Source organism: Ananas comosus, linkage group 15 (assembly GCF_001540865.1).
Source record: "Ananas comosus cultivar F153 linkage group 15, ASM154086v1, whole genome shotgun sequence".
Classification (NCBI taxonomy): domain Eukaryota; kingdom Viridiplantae; phylum Streptophyta; class Magnoliopsida; order Poales; family Bromeliaceae; genus Ananas; species Ananas comosus.
Window position 1 is genome coordinate 234,539 of NC_033635.1, and position 20,356 is coordinate 254,894.

A 20,356-nucleotide genomic window follows, 5' to 3' on the forward strand; every position below is an offset into this window, starting at 1 on the left:
TCTCTGTTACTCATCTCTCTCTTTCTCTCTCCTCCACCCTCCTCCCCTCTCTCCCTCTCTTAGCGGCTACATCAGCTAAGCTCCGAAATTGAAAGAAGCAATGCGCAAGAGGAAGAGAAGAATCGGAAAAATGAAAGAACATGAGACTGCGGAAGAGGTTCCAACTGAAATTGGTAGGCCGCGATGTATTTTGCCTTGAATTTCTTTGAATTTGTATGGTTCTTTCTTTTTCATATCTTTTCTTTACATTTGTATGTTTTCTAAGCGAAAATGATTCGATTCTATTTTTTCTTTCATTAAAAAAATTTATTAGAGGTTGCATTGAATTTGGAGAATCCGAAAACTAACAAAAGAAAACAGAAAAAGAGAAAGGAAACGGAAAAAGAGAAACGAGAGCCGGGATGGTACACAAGGGCAACACATGATTCTGAATTCACCTCAAGAAGGAGCAGCCAATATTAGTCGAAGCCTGTAAAACATATTCTTTACAGTAACACATTTAGTTAATCACACTATATAATGAATTGATTGAATCTTTAATTGGGTATTATTACTCCAGCGTACCTAAGTGTCCTGTTCAATTCCTATTTGTGTTATGCGACTAAGGTTGAAACCAAAACATGAAGTCAATATAATTACATGATATTTAAAACAAAAGAATTTATCTTCGGTCAAATCAATTCCTATAAAATGGAATAGCTTACCACAATAATTGTTGCAGCACAATAAGTCAGCAACTAATTCGTAGACAAATGACATATATATATCAAATCAGAATATCTGTTCCTTATTTTCGCAACTAAAGTAACGAGCCTTCAGTTCCGAGACTCGGGGCGAATCGGACGGCTAGGTTTTCTTTTCTCGCGTATATCACGAGGTGATGAGAACCCGGGCCACAAAACAACAATGGGCCAGGCTGGGCCGGAGCATCTGTTGTGTTGCGTAGCCTGTTCCAACGAGAGCACTGTTACTCCGACGGCCCAACGAGTTCCATCCAAAAACAATCGCCTCCTGCCCCTTTATTATGGTAGCTCCAATCCCTAATCCCTGCAGCCCCAGTCACCCTCCCACCATGAAAAACCCCAAGGCATCATCATCAGGGAAGGGCTCTTCCCAGAAGGCTCCCTCTTCCTTAGGCTCCGGCGCCGGCGGCGGCCCCTCCGCCGCCTCCGGCAACCGCAAATCTCGGTGGGAGCCCAACGATAAGCCGCCCTCCGACCGCCGCCCTTCAGGCTCCGATTCCAAGCCCCTGAAGCCCAAGGACGAGCCCTCGGGCCCCTCATCCGCCGCCGCCGCCGCCGCCGCCGCCGCAACACCCAATCCCAAGGAGAAGCCGGCGGCGCCGACACCCGTCTCCGGCAACCTCCGGTCTCCCCACTCGGCGGGGCCCCCCTTCCACCTCCCCGACCCCGCCGCCGTCCCGCCGCCCCCGCCTCCGTACGGCTTCCACAACCTCGAGCGCCGCACCATCGTGCTCGCCGACGGCAGCGTCCGCTCCTACTTCGCCCTCCCACCGGATCCGCCGCCGGCCGCCGCCGCCGCCGCCGCCGCCGATAAAATGTTCCCCTACCGCCCCCCAATTGCCCGCCCCGGCTTCGGCCACGGCCCGGAGCCAGGCGTGGGGTTAGGGTTCGACCGGCACTATCCCCCGCCCCCTGGAGGGCGATTCAGCCCCGAGGACCACCTGCGCGACCCGCGCTTCGGCCGTGGATCCGGGCCGCAGAACGACTACTGGGCGTCTCTGGGGCTCGACGGCCCTCGGGGCCCTTCCGAGAGCGGGCCATCCTCGCTGAAGAGGAAGTACGGGGAGGACGACGAGCTGGCGTGGAGCAGGAGGCACGTGCTGCTGTACGGGGGCGCCGGTGGAAACCCTCCCGGGCTCCCTCCCGGGGTGGGCGGGGAGCGAGATGATCTCAGGTCGTCGAAGCATGCAAAGTTGGGCGCCGGAGGCTACGAGGGGTTGCCCTCGCGGAGCGCTCGGGTTGATGATGCGCCTGCAGTTCCCTTGGATGTGGATAAGCAGGCTTTGAAGAGGGCATTCCTCAAGTTCTCGAAGACTATCAATGAAAGCTTCTCACAGAAGAAGAATTATTTGGAGAACGGCAAGAATGAGCCTTTGAAGTGCATTGCTTGTGGCAGGTTTGCTTACGTTTGGAAGTTTTCATTTTATTTAACTACCGCTATCGCAATGCATGCTTGTTCCTTTTCTTTTTCTTATCGAGATTTTGTTGTGACTTGTTTACATAACTCGGTCGTCTATATAACTCTCTTGATAAACTGATGCAGGAGTCCTGCTATTCTATTTGCGCCAGAGGTTTGCAGTTGTTCTCATTCCGTGCTACGTAGATTAGTTTCCTTGTTTCGTTGGTGCATTTAATCATTAAGTTCAGCTACTATAAGTCGTTCTGCATATTGATGGCATTTGATAGTCCTTTTTCATTAGATTTGGTTAGTATATTCTTTTTTTCTTCCCATCTTTGCTCTTTGCTTTTTTGTTCTGCTGTCCTCGATTTTTTTTTTTTCTTCTTTGGCTGTTTGTTGTATTTTTCCTTACAGCGCAAATTCGCGCCGATGGTACTAATTTTCTCCGATTTCTTTTATTCTTGTGGGATGATTATGTAATCCTGTGGCCTTTTAATGCGCAAAACCTTCACCTATCTAATATCTTTTGTCTTTTCTGGTAATATTAATTGTATGCAATAGTAATTATTTCCTGATGAAGCAAATGCTGCTTTACTTTTACTGCATCTACTATCTTTTGTCTCATCTTTTGATAAAACCTATGACTCCTTCCTGTTGCGGAGGGAGTAAGGAGTTGATAGTTCTTATGGTTCCTTAGGTTTCTTTTGGTATGCCAAGTGCAATGGGGTTCCAATGGGGTTCATTGTTAAAGATGACATATATGAGATTGCTTGGTAACAAAGAAGTTATTGAGTTGGTTGGTGCATGATTTCTTGGTGTTTGGTTTATATGTATGATAGGTAAATTATTTCCTGTAGGTTATTTTTATTGCAGGAAGCATGATGTTGTTTGCAGTCCTCCTTATAATAATTTGCCCTAATCATTGCAGGTCTATCTTTAGATAAAATTCTTCCATTTCTTGAATCCAATTGCCATTATTCCATCCAAATAAGTGTAACCAGAACAAGGTACTGTCATTTTTGGATGTTTAAACCAAGGAGCTAGCAGAATTAAGATGTTGGTATGTATGACAGCACCATTGCAACATAAATATTTCCCATTTGTTATGGGCACTTGCTTTGGTCCTTCACGGCCACTTTCCATGGGCATGGGCGGCACAACCTGAATGTCTACAACATATACCATGCTCGCAGACGCATGGCTCCTCAATACATGCTTGTTTGTCTGTTGCTTTATGTACAGTTACAATCACTCCTTGAGTCATTTGAGATGATTTTAGTCATGGAGTGTATTTAGTGCCTTTTGCTGAGGTGCATTTTACAAAATATGGTTTCTTTCTCTTGGTTGCAGGACATGAACATTTCAGGTTATAGTAGTTTAATGATATTATGGGTTTTAAAAGGGTTTCCCTTAACCCAGAAGGGTTGCACCATATGCTGATCTCCTTATTACATACTTCTGCCCATTTACTCTCTGCAAATAGTCTTTGTGAAAATTTTTGATGAGATGTGATTTGGTTTGATCGTGTCCCATAAATCTGGTATTTTATCATTGCTAGAAGTCTTATAAGTCTTGTTTGTTTCAGCATTTGGAAACATCCAGATGTATCTTGTAGTTAGAGCTATAAATACCTATATGAATCAGAGAACTTGATGCCTGTCTTCACTTTAAACAACTTTTGAAGTAATATGCTTGTAAGTATTTTATGACTTGTGAGATGTGGTCGTTAAGAGAACTTCATATGTTTTGAATTTTCATTCTTGGGGTGCTGCAAAATTGGCATTTGGCATGGTCCAATAACGATCCTTTTGACCAGTTAAGTGAAGCTTGCTGAGCTGTCAGGTAGGTTGCTAAAACTAAGTCAATTGGTAGCTAACCAAAAGCAACTCCGTGGAAAGAGAAACACTTTGTAAATCCATTGTTATTGCAACTGGAAATTTGCATAAAATTTCTAGATAGCCGGTAATAGATGATTGTTCATGGATTTGGACAGGCTATTGTTCTTTGATGTTCAAGCGATGTAAAAACATCAGCCTTGCTGTAACTTTGCCTGTGTCACATCTAAATCAAGCAGCATGGTTGTTATCTAGAAATCTAGATGCTAGGTATTATTTTGTTATCTACAAGTCTACTTCTAGATTTGAATCTTGATGTCACCTTGCAGGTGCAGTGAAGCATCCAAATGTTTGTTAATTATTTACATGCTGTTTTTGTAGTAGGTAATAATTAACTAACTGTCGTAAGGTGTTGGCTCCAGTTCCACATGCCGAAGTTGGAGCTATATTGTAGTCGTAGATCTAACATTTGGAGTTACATGAGTTTCAATGGGGGGCTTTTTGGTTGAGTAGGAGGGGCGGTACCAACATTGGATGGGGCACTAGTTGACATTGACGGCAGCCTCGGCACCTTTGGGGCAATGGTCTCCTTAATGGTCTTGGCATAGCCTCCAAAAGCTCTATCTTTTCCTCCGCGACTCCTCCCTTTCTTCCTTTATGTGTGCACTTTGGGGAATGTAGAGGGGCATCGATGATGGCGGAAAGGCACCAGCCAGTTCCCTCTCTCTCTCTCTCTCTCTCTCTCTCTCTCCCTGTATACAAACACACCCACAAACATTTCTCTCTCCTTGTTGCTTTGGCAGAGGCTACAGTAGAGGATAGCAGCTTCTCATCTTATTCATAAGTCTCTCTCTCTTCTATCCTTCTTCACTTTACCTTTGTTCTCTCATTTCTCTTTTCATTTCATATCTTCCCAATGTTGTAGTTAATTGTCACCAGGTAGCTGCTTCAACAGAAGCTGTAAAGCTAATTATGCCTACTTTTCTATTGATTGGTATGTTAGACAAATCCTCAATAGGGGTGTTTCTACTAAATATATTCATTTTTCCTTTTGGAGTTTGCTAACTTTCTGTTGAGTGGTTATTTGATGTGAATACCTTGTTCTCTCATTTCTCTTTTCATTTCATATCTTCCCAATGTTGTAGTTAATTGTCACCAGATAGCTGCTTCTATGGAAGCTGTAAAGCTAATTATGCCTGCTTTTCTATTGATTGGTATGTTAGACAAACCCTCAATAAGGGGGTTTCTACTTAATATATTCTTTTTGCCTTTTGGAGTTTGCTAACTTTCTGTTGAGTGGTTTTTTGATGTGAATGTGGTAACAATGACTTGTAATTTTGATTTGCTTTGAAAGCAAATGGTGCTGACCATCAATAGTCAGCAAGTGGCTTTATTGGCAAGTTTCTGATTGTTCTGTGCTATGCATCTTTGACGAAAATCTCATTCTCAGCTATTAATTCTGCATTGCATTTCCAGTTTATATCTGTTGAGAGAGTGGACTTGCATTCTTATCTCCCCTCTTTAACGAAATAGGTATTTGCTCAGTTAATACTTTGCTATATGACAGTACAAGCAGCTAAGTTCAGACTGAACTCCTTGGTTCAGCTATATGGATCCTTTCCCTCCATTTAATTTCGTTTAGAGCATGGTCTACTGTCAAAGTTGCGTGTTTCCCTATTATAATTACCGACATTTACTAGGTTTCCTATATTTAGCAAGTTTCAATGTATTGGTGTCAAACAAATCATATGAAAGTGTTCCGTATGTAAAAGTGAGCAAATATTTCTTTTTCTTTGTAGTGGTAGTTTGCATGATCTAGGCCCTTGCTTGTCTCTGTGCCCTTTTTGCCATAATAATTATTCACATGGACACTTATTCCTTAGCAGGATGTCTTTGGTTTAGGAAGAATTAAATTCTTTCATGCAAATTCGAGCTGGCAGTTATTCAACTTGCCATACTTTGAGTTGTTGCTAATCTTGATATGCATATAACATGATTTTTTTACTTTGTTTGTGTTCAAAGTTGTTCAATGACTTGCATTTTATTTGCCTTTTCTCATATGCTTATTTTTCATTCCGGAGAAAGAATATATCCCAGATTCAAAGGCTATCTTTTCCTTTGATTTAACTACTGTGTATGGAGCAAGGATTGCTTGTGCCACCCTGTGCCATACCATGCCGAGGGCGTGCCATAATGTGGCACAGGGTCATGCCAACACCGTATTTGAAATCTTTTTGAGTTTTTTTGAGGCAAAATGTTTTATAAATGTTTTTTCATACTTAAAATATGTAGATCTTGTAAACCTACTTGCACTTGGAGCAATTAGTAAGCTCCATCGCATAATAAGACCATTTTTAAGTTAAAAAAGAAAACAAAATGAATAGATTTCCCCTTATTTCCTTTATCCTTTAGATCTATAAATAATGATTTTGGTTTTGGTTTCATGATATACTTTCTTAATATCGATAAAATAATTCTATTAGTTATGATGTTTATGACTCTATTTTTGTTATATACTGTGAGATATAATATATAAACGAATTCAGCTCCTATGCTTTTAAAAGTACAAAGTCATTGGTACTTGTAGGTTTCGGCCTTTGGATTAAGAGATGTGCAGTTAGGATTATAGTGGTCCCCTACGGTTGAGTGGGTGGTTGGTTGAATAATATGATCTAACAGGTAGAAATGGTTAAATCGGTAGATCTAACGGCAGAAAACTTACAAGCACCAAGCGCTTTGTGCTTTTAATAGCACCATAGCCGGACTCTATATAAACTATTTTTATAATCACTAGATATATTAAAATACTATAAAAACTAATTTTCCATAATAATTTAATAAATAGATTTCGCGCCAATGCGTGCGAAAGTGTAAGTTGTGTGCCACTTGCACAAGGGGCATGCGAACATTGGCATGCCCCTTGCCACTTGCCATGCCTGCTATGCCGTGTCGTGCTGTTGGCATAGCGTCATGGGTTATGCTAGTGTCACAGCAATTCTTGGTATGAAGAAATTTTGGGAGCCTGCTTGTAGATTGCCAATGGCACGGGCTGTGCTAGCGGCACGGCAATCCCTGGTATGGAGAAATGTTGGGGGTTGCTTGTAGATTACATTGGCCTAAAATATACCCTGTCAGTTTGGTTACTGTACTCATTAACCGGACTTATCAACTTAAAGGCAAGCTTCTTCCCTATTTTAAGTCTGCTAGGATTTGGGTACAAAATTTAGAGAGTTAAGGTCAGGGTAATAGCTTGTGAATTTTTCACTCTTCCCGGCTTTCTTTGCTAGCATTGTACTTGCAACATGTGAACTGGTGGAGTGTTTCTATGAAATCTTTCTATCTTGTAGAACCCTTGATTTGCAGCAAAGCTGCTTTTAGGAATATCATTCTTATGTGACAGATGTTTGATATCCTTCATTAGCTGAAATGGGAGGTTGGCAATTTTTTTTGGGTGAAAGCACCAGATTTTAATTTCTGTGAATTGCCGTGTATATATTTACAGTTTCCAGTACTTCATATCACATTGTGTTAGGTCTTCAATTGTATGGCAACATGAGTCATTTATTTCTGCCCTGACGCTTTAAAAATGGACTAGAGAAGTGGAGGACCATGACCTCTTTGTTCCTGTCAGTTTAGGGAAATTACACAATTGTTAGGCTAATGTCTATTTCTTGTTTATATGTTATCCATTGTTATCCTTATATTGGTCGATTAAAGAATGTAGGCCATTTCTCTTTGCCTCAAGTCTTTTATCTTCTATTGCATTAAACTAGGAATATTTTTCTCTTTGTTAGTAGTTTATGCAAAGTGTGTAGCTGCATAACAGTGTCCTGTTTTACTGCTCCTTTTGTAGCATGATCTGATCTTGTTCTATTATGTGTTTTCTATGCATGATACAGGGCTTCTAAAGACTTTGCAGATGTGCATGCACTTATCATGCATGCATATCACTCACAAAATGCAGACATGCGTGTTGATCATCTTGGATTGCACAAGGCATTGTGTGTTCTTATGGGATGGAACTATGCGAAGGCCCCAGAAAATTCTAAAGCATATCAATTATTATCCCCAGATGATTCCCAGGCAAATAGGGAAGACCTTATTTTATGGCCACCAATTGTTATCATTCACAATACCAACTTAGGGAGGAGAAAAGATGGTCGCATGGAGGGCATGGGTAACAAAGAGATGGATAATAAACTTAAAGGTATGTGATACATCATTTACGTTACTTTTTTATACAGCAAACAAAAATTTATGTATTAGGATCATTATTGACATGCCCTGTTAGTGTTCAATCACTTGATTTTAATTAATTGGTTGTCCTGCCAATCGGGTTTGTTATATGCCTCACTTGGCTTCCTCTAGCATTAAACATGATGGGGAAATCATTAGTGTTCCAATTGTGTTACAAGTTTAAGGCGTGATTAGTTAGCTCTAATTCTTTTTGGACCTGTAATTTGATTTCTCTCTTTAATTATTATCGTTTTGCTATTGCAATGTGCATACAAGATGAATTAATGCTTTCAGATACTATTTATCTCCTGTAGTCAGCCCAAGCCTGCCCTGTTTATTAACGGATTGGCCTCTGGGTGCCTATCTTTTTTTTTGGCAATACTTTCCATAGAAGTCCATTTATTTAGAATGTGTTATGGCCGGCACATTTAGGGCTTGTTTGGATGTCCGAACAGGTCATCCAATAATAACTTCTGCACCATGGTATTTTCTTCTTGTCTTCGTTTTCTGCTACTTTGCTTTTGGTCCATTGCTGGCTCCTGGCAGTCATGATTTTCCAGGATAATGCATTCCACCTACGGAATTTATCTTATCTAAAAATATTAACTTACAGACCACATGTACCATTGTAGACTCCTAATAATACCCCTCCCTCATCTGCCGATTACTGCATTACCTTTGAATAATCAAAAGGGATGTGCTGAACGAAATGTTCTTTCGTTCAGAGAATGCCATTTGTAGGGCTTTGCCACCTGCATGTATTATCTGTACTTGCATATGCTGTGATCTTCTTTATTACTTATTTTGTTGAATACTGGTCGATTGTATAGAGAGGACTTTATTCTAGCACGAGCTAAATGGGGGGAAAGGATCCATTTTGCGACATCAAATAGTTACGCTTTATTTTTGTTCTGAATGCTGTGACATTATTGTTCTCTTTTGAATATCCATTAGTGGATATTGATAGAAGTTTTTTGTATTGTATGTGATGATTAAGCGTCGCTGTTCACGACTATTGAATGATGGGATCACGCACCCGTGCAATATGAGGGGAAATTTAAGAATTTAATGGCCTGATTTCAGATGTTTAGTCTAGAATTGGTTTCTGTACAGAATTTGGATTCATATACGACTTGTGAGTTCGTTGTGATCTCTCTTATTTTTGAGAGATGTGGAAAAGTGGTGATGGGATCGCCACAACTTAGATAATTTGGGTTAGTGATGACGTCACGAACCTGTCGTGATGTTTCTTATGGTATCTTATGGTAGAGAAACCTGATTGTTGCAAGACAATTGAAATAATATTAGATGGTTTTACATTTTACTTTGGATGCTGACATTTAGTTGGTTAATCCATGTTTCTGATGGTGTAGAATAATTTCTTTAGCCATGTTCTTATTTAGTTGCTTTCTGGTATAACTTTGTTGCTACTGATATCCTGATTCGAATTGCTTGGTAGTTTTCTTAAAGATAAATGATGTTTTTGTGAGTTGAATGTCTAAATAGAGGTAAGTTGTGTTTCGTCTTTAAAATGTGCATCAATACACTGTCAATTAAGAGCAATTCCCCGTGGTTTGGTTTGGTCAGAAGGGGGGGTGGGGTTTGGGTTTGTGGAATCGCACTATCCTCATTGGCCACTTATCTTCATTACTTGTTCCTGCTATCTCCAGCCTTACTGGCGTAAAACCTTGGAACCGGAGTTTCTATTGGAGGCATTTAACCCCTACCTTTGGGATGGAAATTTTCGAAACCAAAAACCAAGTAGCTAAGGAAAAGACGGAAATTGCACCAGTTATAATAAAAGAGGGGAAACTGAAATCAAACCTGGTTAGACTTGATTATAACTCAGTTAAACTTATGTTAAGACCCTCAGAATTGGATCATTCTAGTCCACATTATTTAAATTTCATCTCAAGTTGTCCTAGTTTCTCTTCTGTACTCAGGTAGGAACATCAGCAATCTATAAGAATAAATTCTCATCTTTCTATGTTCCTATGAACTTATTTCTAGCATGTTCTATGTTTTGAGTTCCTTTTGTCACCTCAGGCTAGCTTTTAAGCTTTGTCTTAGGAATTTCTATAGCTCTGTTTCATCCAACAGTTTGTCATCAGTATCAGTTAGATTTTTCTTGTTTATGGAGAAAGCATTATTTTCAGATGTTTTACGCGACCGGTAGACATTGCGGACCAAGTGGAGACAAGTTTCATCTTGTACAAATGGGCTAGTTGCTGTTTATTTTCTGCAGTTAATTTAGCCTCAGGAGTTGTCTATTCATCTTCAGAGAAGACACAGAAGTTACCAGTAGTAAACACAATTGCTTTTGAAGCTAAAATTTTGTAGTGCAATAATTTGCTTTCCCAATACTATGGAAAATTAGCATGGTCTTTTCATGCTAGATCTTGTTTATTCTTGCCTAGTGGTAAAGAAGTGAGCAAGATTGAAGCATCTGGCATACTGATGTTTTTCTTTGATATGTAGCAATGAATCTCCTTGTTAGGAAAGGATTATTAATAGTGAGATCTACTACCGAGAAGGAAACTGGAATAGTGTTGGCTGCAGTTAATTGTAATACGTGGACTAATTCCACGTCAAAGTAGTTGTGTTCTTCATTCCTTCTATGTTTTTATCTTTGTTTCCCAGATCTAGGTTTTCCCGGTGGCAAATCCAAGTCCCTGTATGGGAAGGAAGGGCACCTGGGGGTGACACTGGTGAAATTTGCTAACACTGAAGCTGGCTTAAAGGAGGCCGAGCGCCTCGCAGAATACTTCGAGAAGGAAGGACATGGCCGCAGAGGTTGGTCGCGCGCACAAGCTACTCTTCCTTCTGGCGATGATGATAAGAATCCATTGCTGGTCAAGTTGAATGAAAGGACTGGTGAGAAGAAGAGGATCTTGTATGGGTACCTAGCAACTGCATCAGATCTTGACAAAGTAGACTTTGATATGAAGAAAAGGGCTTCTGTCAAAAGCAAGAGGGAGTTTGACCTGTCCGATTAGTGCCTTCAATGATACGTGTTTGGTGCTAATATATTTTTTTTCCTATTTACTTCAGACATTAAACTTGCACCCTTGTGTTTCCTTTGGTGTGGCAGGAATAGGGTTAAATTAAGTTTTAATCTACATATTTTGCCCATAGGGGTACTCAAGTCTTACCTAGCAACGTATTAATTCTCTATCGGTACTCTAGCTATGGTTCATCCCCCCCCACCCCCCCCTTTTTATCTTTTTTGCCTTTTTTATTTTTTATTTTTCTCCAACGAGTAGTCATGGTTCTTCAAATAGTTATATGGTAGGAAACTACCTTTTATGTGACTGACCAGAATTGCTCTTTTTAGCTTAAAAATGTTGGTGGTTGGAGAATGACTGTTGGAGTGATCTTTCCACTTGCTGATGTCCCATAGTTGTGATGGGCCAGATCATCCTGCCATCCGATGCTATCCTATACCATTGTCCTAAATTAATTGTGTCATTTGTAATCGAGCTTTGTTAACTCTCTGTTTGTCCTCGCCATATAATGTTCCAACTTTGCGCGTTATAAAGCATCCTGTTTTCTGAGAGAGTTAGAATTAAAATAGTATAACTGAAGCAGCGGGTGCCATCTTTTTGTAGTGGTCTGTTTTAGTTGAACTATCGTTTGTAATCCTGATCATTGATTGAAATTCGAGTTGCAAATCTGTTTTGTCACATCTTTTCATGATGGTTTGTTTTAGTTGAACTATCGTTGTGATCCCGATTGTTGTTTGAAATTCAAGTTGCAAATCTGCTTTGTCAGTTCCAAACTGTACTAGAAACGTTATCAGAATAGCGTGGGAAGATGCCAACATGGCGTAAACGGAAATGCCTTTTTTATAATTATATATATATAATTTTTTATTCTTCAGATTCCAAGTTCGCATTTGAATAATTCGTAACCCTCCAACCCTTTTAACTTTTGCAGGAGCTATGCGATAATAATTTTCTGCACTCCTTTGCCCTTTGTCTTATGTGTGACTAAGCTCGGACTCTGGCGCAACTAAGACAACAGCTAGATTTAGCTTTAGATTTGGGGGCACTCAGGTAGCAATGTTTTCTAGCTAAACCGCTCAGCAAATAAATATTGATAAAAAAATAACAAGCAATGCTCCACATTCACCTACAGGATAGGTGTGTGTATAATCCATAAAATTCCTATGGTTTCATATTTTTCTGCTTGTTATGTAATTTTTTCTGATTTTATTAAAACCCAAGAAAATTTTATCTACCCTTAGATTTTAGTGTGTAAAATTTAAACTCTTTGACACTTGTAATGAGGACGAGAGGTTGTACTTATCAAAAACAAGAGGGTGATCGATGAGCTGTAGGAGGCTCAGTAGATGAGCTGCGGATACTTTAATGAGTCATATGTTTTATCTGTCTGTCTCGCTGATGAAGCCACTGCCAAAAATCAATACCACTTCCTTGCGTGCATCACTCATTACATTTACTTAGCTTTTTTAGGAATCTCAAGTAAGCATCTTTACTCAGTGGGAAAAGAAAAGAAAAGAAAAGATCCCATTGTAAGAATCGCTAAACATGCATCTAAAGTGGGATATATGTTGAACTGAGCGAGTAGCTATCCGTCCGCTCCGTTGCTGAATCGTTCTGCTGTAACTCGTGAGGACTGATCTTTCACTTTCTCAACGAGTGCTCTTTTCTATCTATCTATCCCTGAACGGGACTGGTAATTCAAGTAGTGGTGGTCCTGTGCGAATCCACTCTGACCTACTTTACCCACTTTGATTTTATCTTTCCCTGCGGCCGTGTTTCCACACTGCTTCCACTACAGAAGAAGATCGATGTGTTCCACTTCTCCATTCCTATCACCACCACTAAAGAGATAGAGATGTGTCCACTACTACTACTACTTGGGGCTGTTTGGTATTCTTAATGAGAGACACAACTATATTCTATATTGAGAGATCTAGAGATTTTCTTTTTTCAGTTTTTTATGGGATCATCGAATTTATATCTTAATTAAATTGGAGTGGTTTAAATTGTATGAACTGCTCGCTTACACACATATATGAAGATATTTTCACTGAGGCAATTATTTTATGTAAATATTTTATTTGATCAAAATTCTATTGGATGACATGTATCCTTTTTTTTTGGCAATCATGTGCATATATGTATAAAATTTTTCGGCATAAAAATAATTTCACTGCTCGTTAACGGTTGGACGTGTTTGCACCATGCACGCCAAATGGCATGTGTGCACCCAGACACGTCGTAGAGAGAACCCCAGCTAAGCTGGCGCACTGGTCCCAAATGGCTCCCTGTTGGCAAAACGGAAATGTCGACCTCGGTCAAATCTTTGTGCCATATAGATGATAAAGAATCTAATCTAAGAATAGCACAGTGATTTTACAGTAAAATAATGCATGTTTTAAAATTTTTTATTAATTATTATACTTATGTGCTATGTACGTAGAAGATTTTTTTATCCAATATTATTATTCTTTGTGTGAGAAATAACTGAAACATAGAAATTAACTTTCTCATCCACGACGGGGGGACTAGCTACCTCCTCTCAGAAGTGGCTTTAGTTGCTCTCTAATTACAATGCCATCCACGGTCGGATTATTATTTATTTAATGATACATTTTAAGGCTTAACACTACGTACTCTGAGGTAACATCTTAACTAAATCCAATGGTGGGCGCAACGAGAAAAGGCAAATTAGATAAAAATAAATAAATAAATAAGTTAAGGAAACAGAAAGAAAAAAAGAGATGACCCATTTCGAGTGTATTAAAGATGGCAATATGTATTTACGTACTAACACATTTATTAATTTAGTACAAAAAGGCACTGTCACATATATCCGTCCGGCAAACAACGTCCAAAAAACCACTTTTGTGCCCTTTTCCTCACCGGTTACCGGCTTACCGCCGCGGCGGCGCAAAACAAGCCTACATCGCTGCGAACCCTAACCGAGGCACTCCTCGGAGGCGGCGGCGGCGGGGGCGAGGCCGAGGAGGAGGTCGGCGAAGGCGCCGATGATGTACTTGTGGGTGCGCTTGCTGTTGAGGGCGAGGTAGCAGAGGAGGAGCTCGTGGAGGTGGGTGCGGCGCGCCGCCGCGTCGAGCCCCAGCGCCGCCACCATCTCCTCCATCGAGCGCCGGAAGTCCCCGTACGGATCCGGCGAGTAGGTCGGCACCGCCACCCCCGTCCCGACCCCGACCACGGCCACGGCCGCCGAGTCCACGATCGACTTCGACCGCCCGGGGGACGCCGGGAAGAAGCGGCGCGAGGCGATCGCCGTGGAGAGGTCGCGCTCCGAGGGGGACGGCGACGGGGAATGGGCGGGGGCCGGGCCCTCCTCGGCGGCGGCGGAGAGCGAGAGGGAGAGGGAGAGGGAGGACGATGATGATGATGAGGCCGCGGTGGCGGTGGCGGTGGCGGTGGCGGAGGAAAGCGTGGTCAGGGTTAGGGTTAGGGTTTCGGAGTCGGAGGAGGCGGTGGGGTCGTAGAGGGAGTTGAAGTTCTTGAAGACGACGGAGGCGGAGGAGGCGGAGGAGGCGGAGGCGGAGGTGGAAGGGGTGTATTCGGAGTTGGGGATTGGGGGAGGAGCAGAGTGGGAAGGGCGCTTCAGGCGAGAGAAGCAGTGATGCAGTCCTTTCCCCAGCATTGTAACTCTCAAACTCTCACTCCCCCCCCCCTTTTACATAAAATCTCTCCCTTCGTCTCCAGCGAAAGGGAGGGAGAGATGAGGAGACTGTGTCGAAAGCGGACGAGGCCTATATTCTATTTATACTTGTTAATTATGTAGTATTACGTACTTTACACGGAGAAATGGTAAAGTTAATAATGAATGACTAAATATATTTTATTTATCAATACTACTTCTTCAACTGAATGCTAATTAATAAGAATATATTAACATTGATTAAGTAGGTCTCCGTAATTCAAACCCGACTCAATAGAATTGAGAAAGAATAAAACATATTGCATAAAAACTTTTTTCCCGTCTTTGAAAGGATTTATAAAATATTTTCTGAAAGGACCCTTTTTTTTTTTTTTTCTTTTCTCTTCATTTGCAAAATATATAATTAATTAGCTTTTATTTTGCTTCCAACAAAGTTAACATCTTGCATTTCAATAGAAATTCTGTTTTTTCTAGCAAATAAAAATAAAGATTAATTATAGCAACAAATTAAAAGCCCGGAGGTCTGGTCTCGTCCTTGTTTCAGCCACGTGGTAGGCGATCTAGAAAGAGTAGGACAACATTGTATTCCAAGACAAACATACAAGCTCTCATTACTAGTCCTATACAGAAGGCATTCGCCTACAGCTCTTGCATTCTTTAATTAGGACAAGTACTGTTACTAAGTAGCCGGTGGAGTCCTCGTTATAACTAGCTCTTACTTTTCCATTTCTTACTCCTTTAATCCGTTCTTTTCTTTTTCACTCTTACTTATATATACTTTGATTGTTTTCTTTTTTTTTTTCCTCTGAAACGCTTGTGTCTATAATTTTGTAACTAAATTAATTTTTTTTAATAAATAAAGCGAATAATTTGCTATATATATATATTTTTTTTTAAAAAAATAATAATAGATATCGATCAAACACAGTATGTGTAAAGTGTTTTTGTCAAGTGGCAATTAATCGTCAGAGAGAGGGACGGCGAGGGACTACGTATCCACACAAGCTTACCCGGCCGGCGGCGGCCGTCGATGGATTAACTGGTGCAAGCACTATTGCAAGGACAGATCTCGCCGTCCGCATTCAATGCCGACGTAAAACGTAATGTACTGCCGTCGATGGTGGTACCGCCGGCCCGTGGATCGCGTCTGCAAGGAATAAGACGGACGGCGGGTGATGCATTGAGGTCGGCGAATGAACGGTGGATACGAATCCGCCACGGAGACGGGCCGTGTCTTAATGCCTGATTGTCCTTGGAAATAAAGAGGCTCACGAGGATGTGTCGCCTCTTTTTTGCATGAATCTGGCACGCTCGCCCCAGCACTATCTGCTGCGCACTGCAGGTCTAAAGGCTCATGAGTTTGTTTCTGTAACTACTAAAATTAACCTGGATGTATGGACAATTAGCTAGGTAGATTACACCATTACCAAAGTTTTATTTTGTTCGGCATTTGTCGTCGTTATTCTTATATGTAACCTTTGCGAGTAGTATTATTGCCTCTGTTGGAGTACATTATCACGTTACGAATGTACGTAGTTGATTTTTACATCTTACTGAAAACATTAATGTGGAGGCCGGGCCATGCAATAATGAAGCAATACTACAACCCAGCAGCTAACTGTGTGAGTGTCGGACACCTTAAATCAGATGACCCGTGTTAATTAATCGGGATCCACACAATTAGTGTGTATCAGTAGCCATGTACATTAATTTTATAGTTATGTAGGTCTACCATTGCTTTCATTGAGCCTCTTAATTAATTATTAACTCATCCATGATAAAATCAAACTAGCGCCTTGTAAATTAAAGCATGCATATATATGTACGCTTTCAAACTGTTAAATCATTTATCAGACTCGGGAAGATCCCCGAAGTCGCTTAATTTGCAAGTTAGCATCAAATTGAGATCGAAACTCGCAAATAGGTATAAAATGGCATTTATGAAGCCAACTCACATTCAGGATAGGGACTAGACCATATGAGATTGGCATATTATTAGTTGCTTAATTAAAAGGGAGTTGCACGTGGCACATCACATTAAATCCGAACAAACCTGCATCGTGGCTCAACTGGGCTAGCCATGTAATGTGCCTAAAATCCAGAAAAATTAAACGAGAATATATTACCAATGAAATAAAATAAAGCCGCCTAATTAATTTGCTAATTTTTTCAATATTATTGATCATTTTAATCTTTCTATGGACATCACAATTAATGCTGTAATTATCTTTCTCAAATGTTCTCTACTCTTAACTTGATCTCTATGCTAAGCTATGCTAAACCAGCTACCAGTTGGCGTGGTGCTTTAATTTGTATACATACGTACTAGCCGGTCGTTCATAACTACTCTAAGCAGTACGTATTCACAAGAAATTATATAATGGAGATTTAATTTTCCATTAACATTTGTAATTAGAAACTTGGAAATAAAATTAACTGAAACAGATCTATGAGGTACTATATGGAACCGGTGGTTAAGATCCTGGCAAAGGAGTGGGCTGATTTTTGTATAGCCGGGTGACGTATGCATTTACTACACTCTTTATTTTGACGTTTGTTTTTGTTTCTATTTTGATTTTTTTTTAGTTCTTTTTTCCTTTGATTTTTCATCTTTTTCAGACCTTAGCTGTCTCACTCTATATAGCTAAATTTATTTACCTAATGAATGAAGCTGATAACGTGCTATCTTTCTCTCTAAAAAAAAAAAAAATCCTCATTACCACTAATTACTGTTAGATGTATGCCCTAGAAGCCAACCAGGCCGACACATATATTCTTTCTAGGACATAAATTTGTATTTGACTTTAAAATATTATGAATAAATTTGGGTTATTATTTTCATTCATGTTGTGTATGTGTCCATGAATCGTCCAAGAAATTAATAAGATGATGACATATATTCTCAAGAGTTGAGAATTTGAGACATGTGTCATTGGTGNATCATCAAATTGAGGCAAGGATTTATCCGCGAAAAAGGTAATGATTCGATCTTACTTTTCTCCTTTAATCTTAAAGAACATGAGGGATCCTAATTGTGTGGTTTTGAGATTTGATCTCGAGAGTTTTTCAAAAATCAAATTTGTTTGATTTCTTTTTCCGCTGCGTTTTTACCGTACGTAATTTTCTAACAATTACATGAATCAGTCAAATTCTTTTCTGACCATCGTATACACAAATACATATATACCACTTTTCTCCAATCGTGGAAAATATAGAATTTTTACAAATTGAAATATTAATTTATATTTGATGCTTGGAATTAGAAGGCCATTTGAACATGCTGCTGCAGTAAAAAAATCATATTTTTTTATTTGTCTGATAGCACGGTTGCTTTTTTCGAAAATGACAAATTGTCCCCGCAGCGAGATAAAACAGTCATGCATGCATGCACCATATATAGATTGTATACATATAGCTCACTGTAACACCCCGCGATTACATACATATTATATAATTAAACCTAACAAAACTCGCAAAGCCACGCATTCATCAACCATTAAGCGAGTGAATATTCTTCATTAATCATGTCCTTAGTGACACACAGTGATCGATTAATTGTCTATACCTATCTCCATAGAAAGTTACACCTAAATTATCATTAATTAACAACTCCCACGTACATAAAACGCATAAGTTGGGCCAGGAAAATCATCACGCGAAGAACCCAAATCGGACAAGATCCTGGATTCCCGGTTGTCTCCATCTATAATTCCATGCATCAATTTCTCATTTTTGCAAATTATGCGTTACTGCAAGGAGAGATTCGCCCAGTTTGGCTTCACGTGCTCGATCCCCTCATCATTTACATTTACAGATGTTGGGTTGATAAACAAAAATCTCGACAGGGACAAATGGCTCCGTGCTTGCCAACTGGTGGCCTAATTGATCAGCTTCTCGACAAAGCAGAAGTTCTATTTTGGATTAACCATGGAGTTTGATCTAACAAATTAAGGCCTATAAAATAAGTTTCTGAATCTTAAATATAACGCTCGCACTTTGAAACACCTGACAGAGTGAAGCGACTTTAAAGAAGCTAGGAACGTAGACTTAAGAATTAATTTAGTGACTTAATTTGTAAATAATTAAGAAATCAACACAAGTAGCATTTTCACAAAATTCATCTACATAATAAGAAACGATCGAGGAAGACGGTATTTCCAATGAGAGCATAAAAAGGCGACAAAATTTCCAAAATTAGCGTAGTTCCGATCGAAGACTCCCAAATAGGTCTCTCCTGCAGCCTACTTGTCCGGGGGCGCCAAATGAAGGCCAAAGTGAACCTTTGTCACTTTCTCAAATGTGACAGGGCGAGGCAGTTTTGATCACTGTATTAATTTGAGTCCGTTTGACAGACCCAACAGTCCAACTGCGCGTATTCCTGCACCAAACTGTTGAAATTAAAGCAACTGCGCGTATTCCTGCACCAAACTGTTGAAATTAAAGACTTATGGGGCTCGAAGAATACCCTTCTTGCCCACTCATTAAAATGTACTTATTATTGCAATTTAAGAGGTAGGAGAAAGTGAAAGTGTCTTGTTAATTAAAGAAGGTTAGGTTAGCCTCACATATTGGATATAAAATAGAGTCATGTTCTCAATGCACAGTGATAAGCTTTCGGGTTGGACCCGAACGTACCCTCTTAACATTTTATACACAGAAGAAACTGAAACAAGAGGGAAATAGTACTGGAAAATATATATATATATATATATATATATATATATATATATATATATATGTATAAAATTGAGCTCCTATGCTTTTAAAAGTATCAAATCATCTGTGCTTATAAGTTTTTGACCTTTGGATTAAGAGATGTGCAATTAGGATGATGTGGACCCCCTAGAGTTGAGTTAGTGGTTGGTTAAATAATATAATTTAACGGATAAAAATGATCAAAAACGTAGATCTAATGGTAGAAAATTTACAAGCACCAAGTGCTTGGTGCTTTTACAAGCACCATAGCCGGACTATATATATATATATAGAGAGAGAGAGAGAGAGAGAGAGTCCGGCTACTATACTATCAGTAGCACGGAGGGCTCCGTGCTTTTCGATGATGCGGCTTTCAAATCGACAATCGGCTCTGTTAGACTTGATCTACACTATTAAAAATATTTGGAAACTAAATTTCAGCATTTTTCTACATCATTTGACTAGTGATCAAAAGATCTCAAAATTGACAATTTTAATGGCCGATGTGGTGTGTTTGTGAGTTTAACGGTGTAAAACAATCCAAATCCGATGAAAATTTTATAGAAAATTCTTTTCACTATTTAAAGTAAGATCAGTATATCTGATCTTGAATTTAAATCATTTATCATCATTTTTTATGAGATTTTTATTTTCTGCCGCTCAATTTTAGACTACTTATTTGATAGGTAAATGATATCGAAAAATTATGAAATTTAGTTTCTAAATACTTTTAATAGTGTAGATCAAGTCTAACAGAGCCGATTGTCGATTTGGAAGCCGCA

At 39.8% G+C, this 20,356-nt stretch overlaps 2 protein-coding genes across 3 annotated transcripts; one reads left to right on the forward strand and one right to left on the reverse strand.

Moving 5' to 3' along the window:
- On the forward strand, positions 941-11,896 carry LOC109721269 (translation initiation factor IF-2). Of its 2 annotated transcripts, none has more exons than XM_020248774.1 (3): positions 941-2,139; positions 7,877-8,184; positions 10,370-10,847. In XM_020248774.1, exons 1-3 carry the CDS (start codon positions 1,025-1,027, stop codon positions 10,387-10,389), a joined length of 1,443 nt encoding a protein of 480 aa, XP_020104363.1. In that variant the 5' UTR covers positions 941-1,024; the 3' UTR covers positions 10,390-10,847. The 2 variants fall into 2 exon arrangements, with proteins under 2 accessions (XP_020104363.1, XP_020104361.1); XM_020248772.1 differs by lacking the exon at positions 10,370-10,847 and adding an exon at positions 10,854-11,896 and having other exon boundaries at positions 966-2,139.
- Positions 13,910-14,962, reverse strand: LOC109721596 (transcription repressor OFP12). The gene has a single exon (XM_020249288.1). It carries the CDS (start codon positions 14,859-14,861, stop codon positions 14,160-14,162), a length of 702 nt encoding a protein of 233 aa, XP_020104877.1. The 5' UTR covers positions 14,862-14,962; the 3' UTR covers positions 13,910-14,159.

Coding starts and splice junctions, on each gene's coding strand:
- LOC109721269 (XM_020248772.1), top strand. CDS start 1,025: ATGGTAGCTCCAATCCCTAATCCCTGCAGCCCCAGTCACCCTCCCACC. Junction 2,140..7,876: donor AAGTGCATTGCTTGTGGCAG/GTTTGCTTACGT, acceptor TGCATGATACAG/GGCTTCTAAAGACTTTGCAG. Junction 8,185..10,853: donor GATGGATAATAAACTTAAAG/GTATGTGATACA, acceptor TTTGTTTCCCAG/ATCTAGGTTTTCCCGGTGGC.
- LOC109721596 (XM_020249288.1), bottom strand. CDS start 14,861: ATGCTGGGGAAAGGACTGCATCACTGCTTCTCTCGCCTGAAGCGCCCT.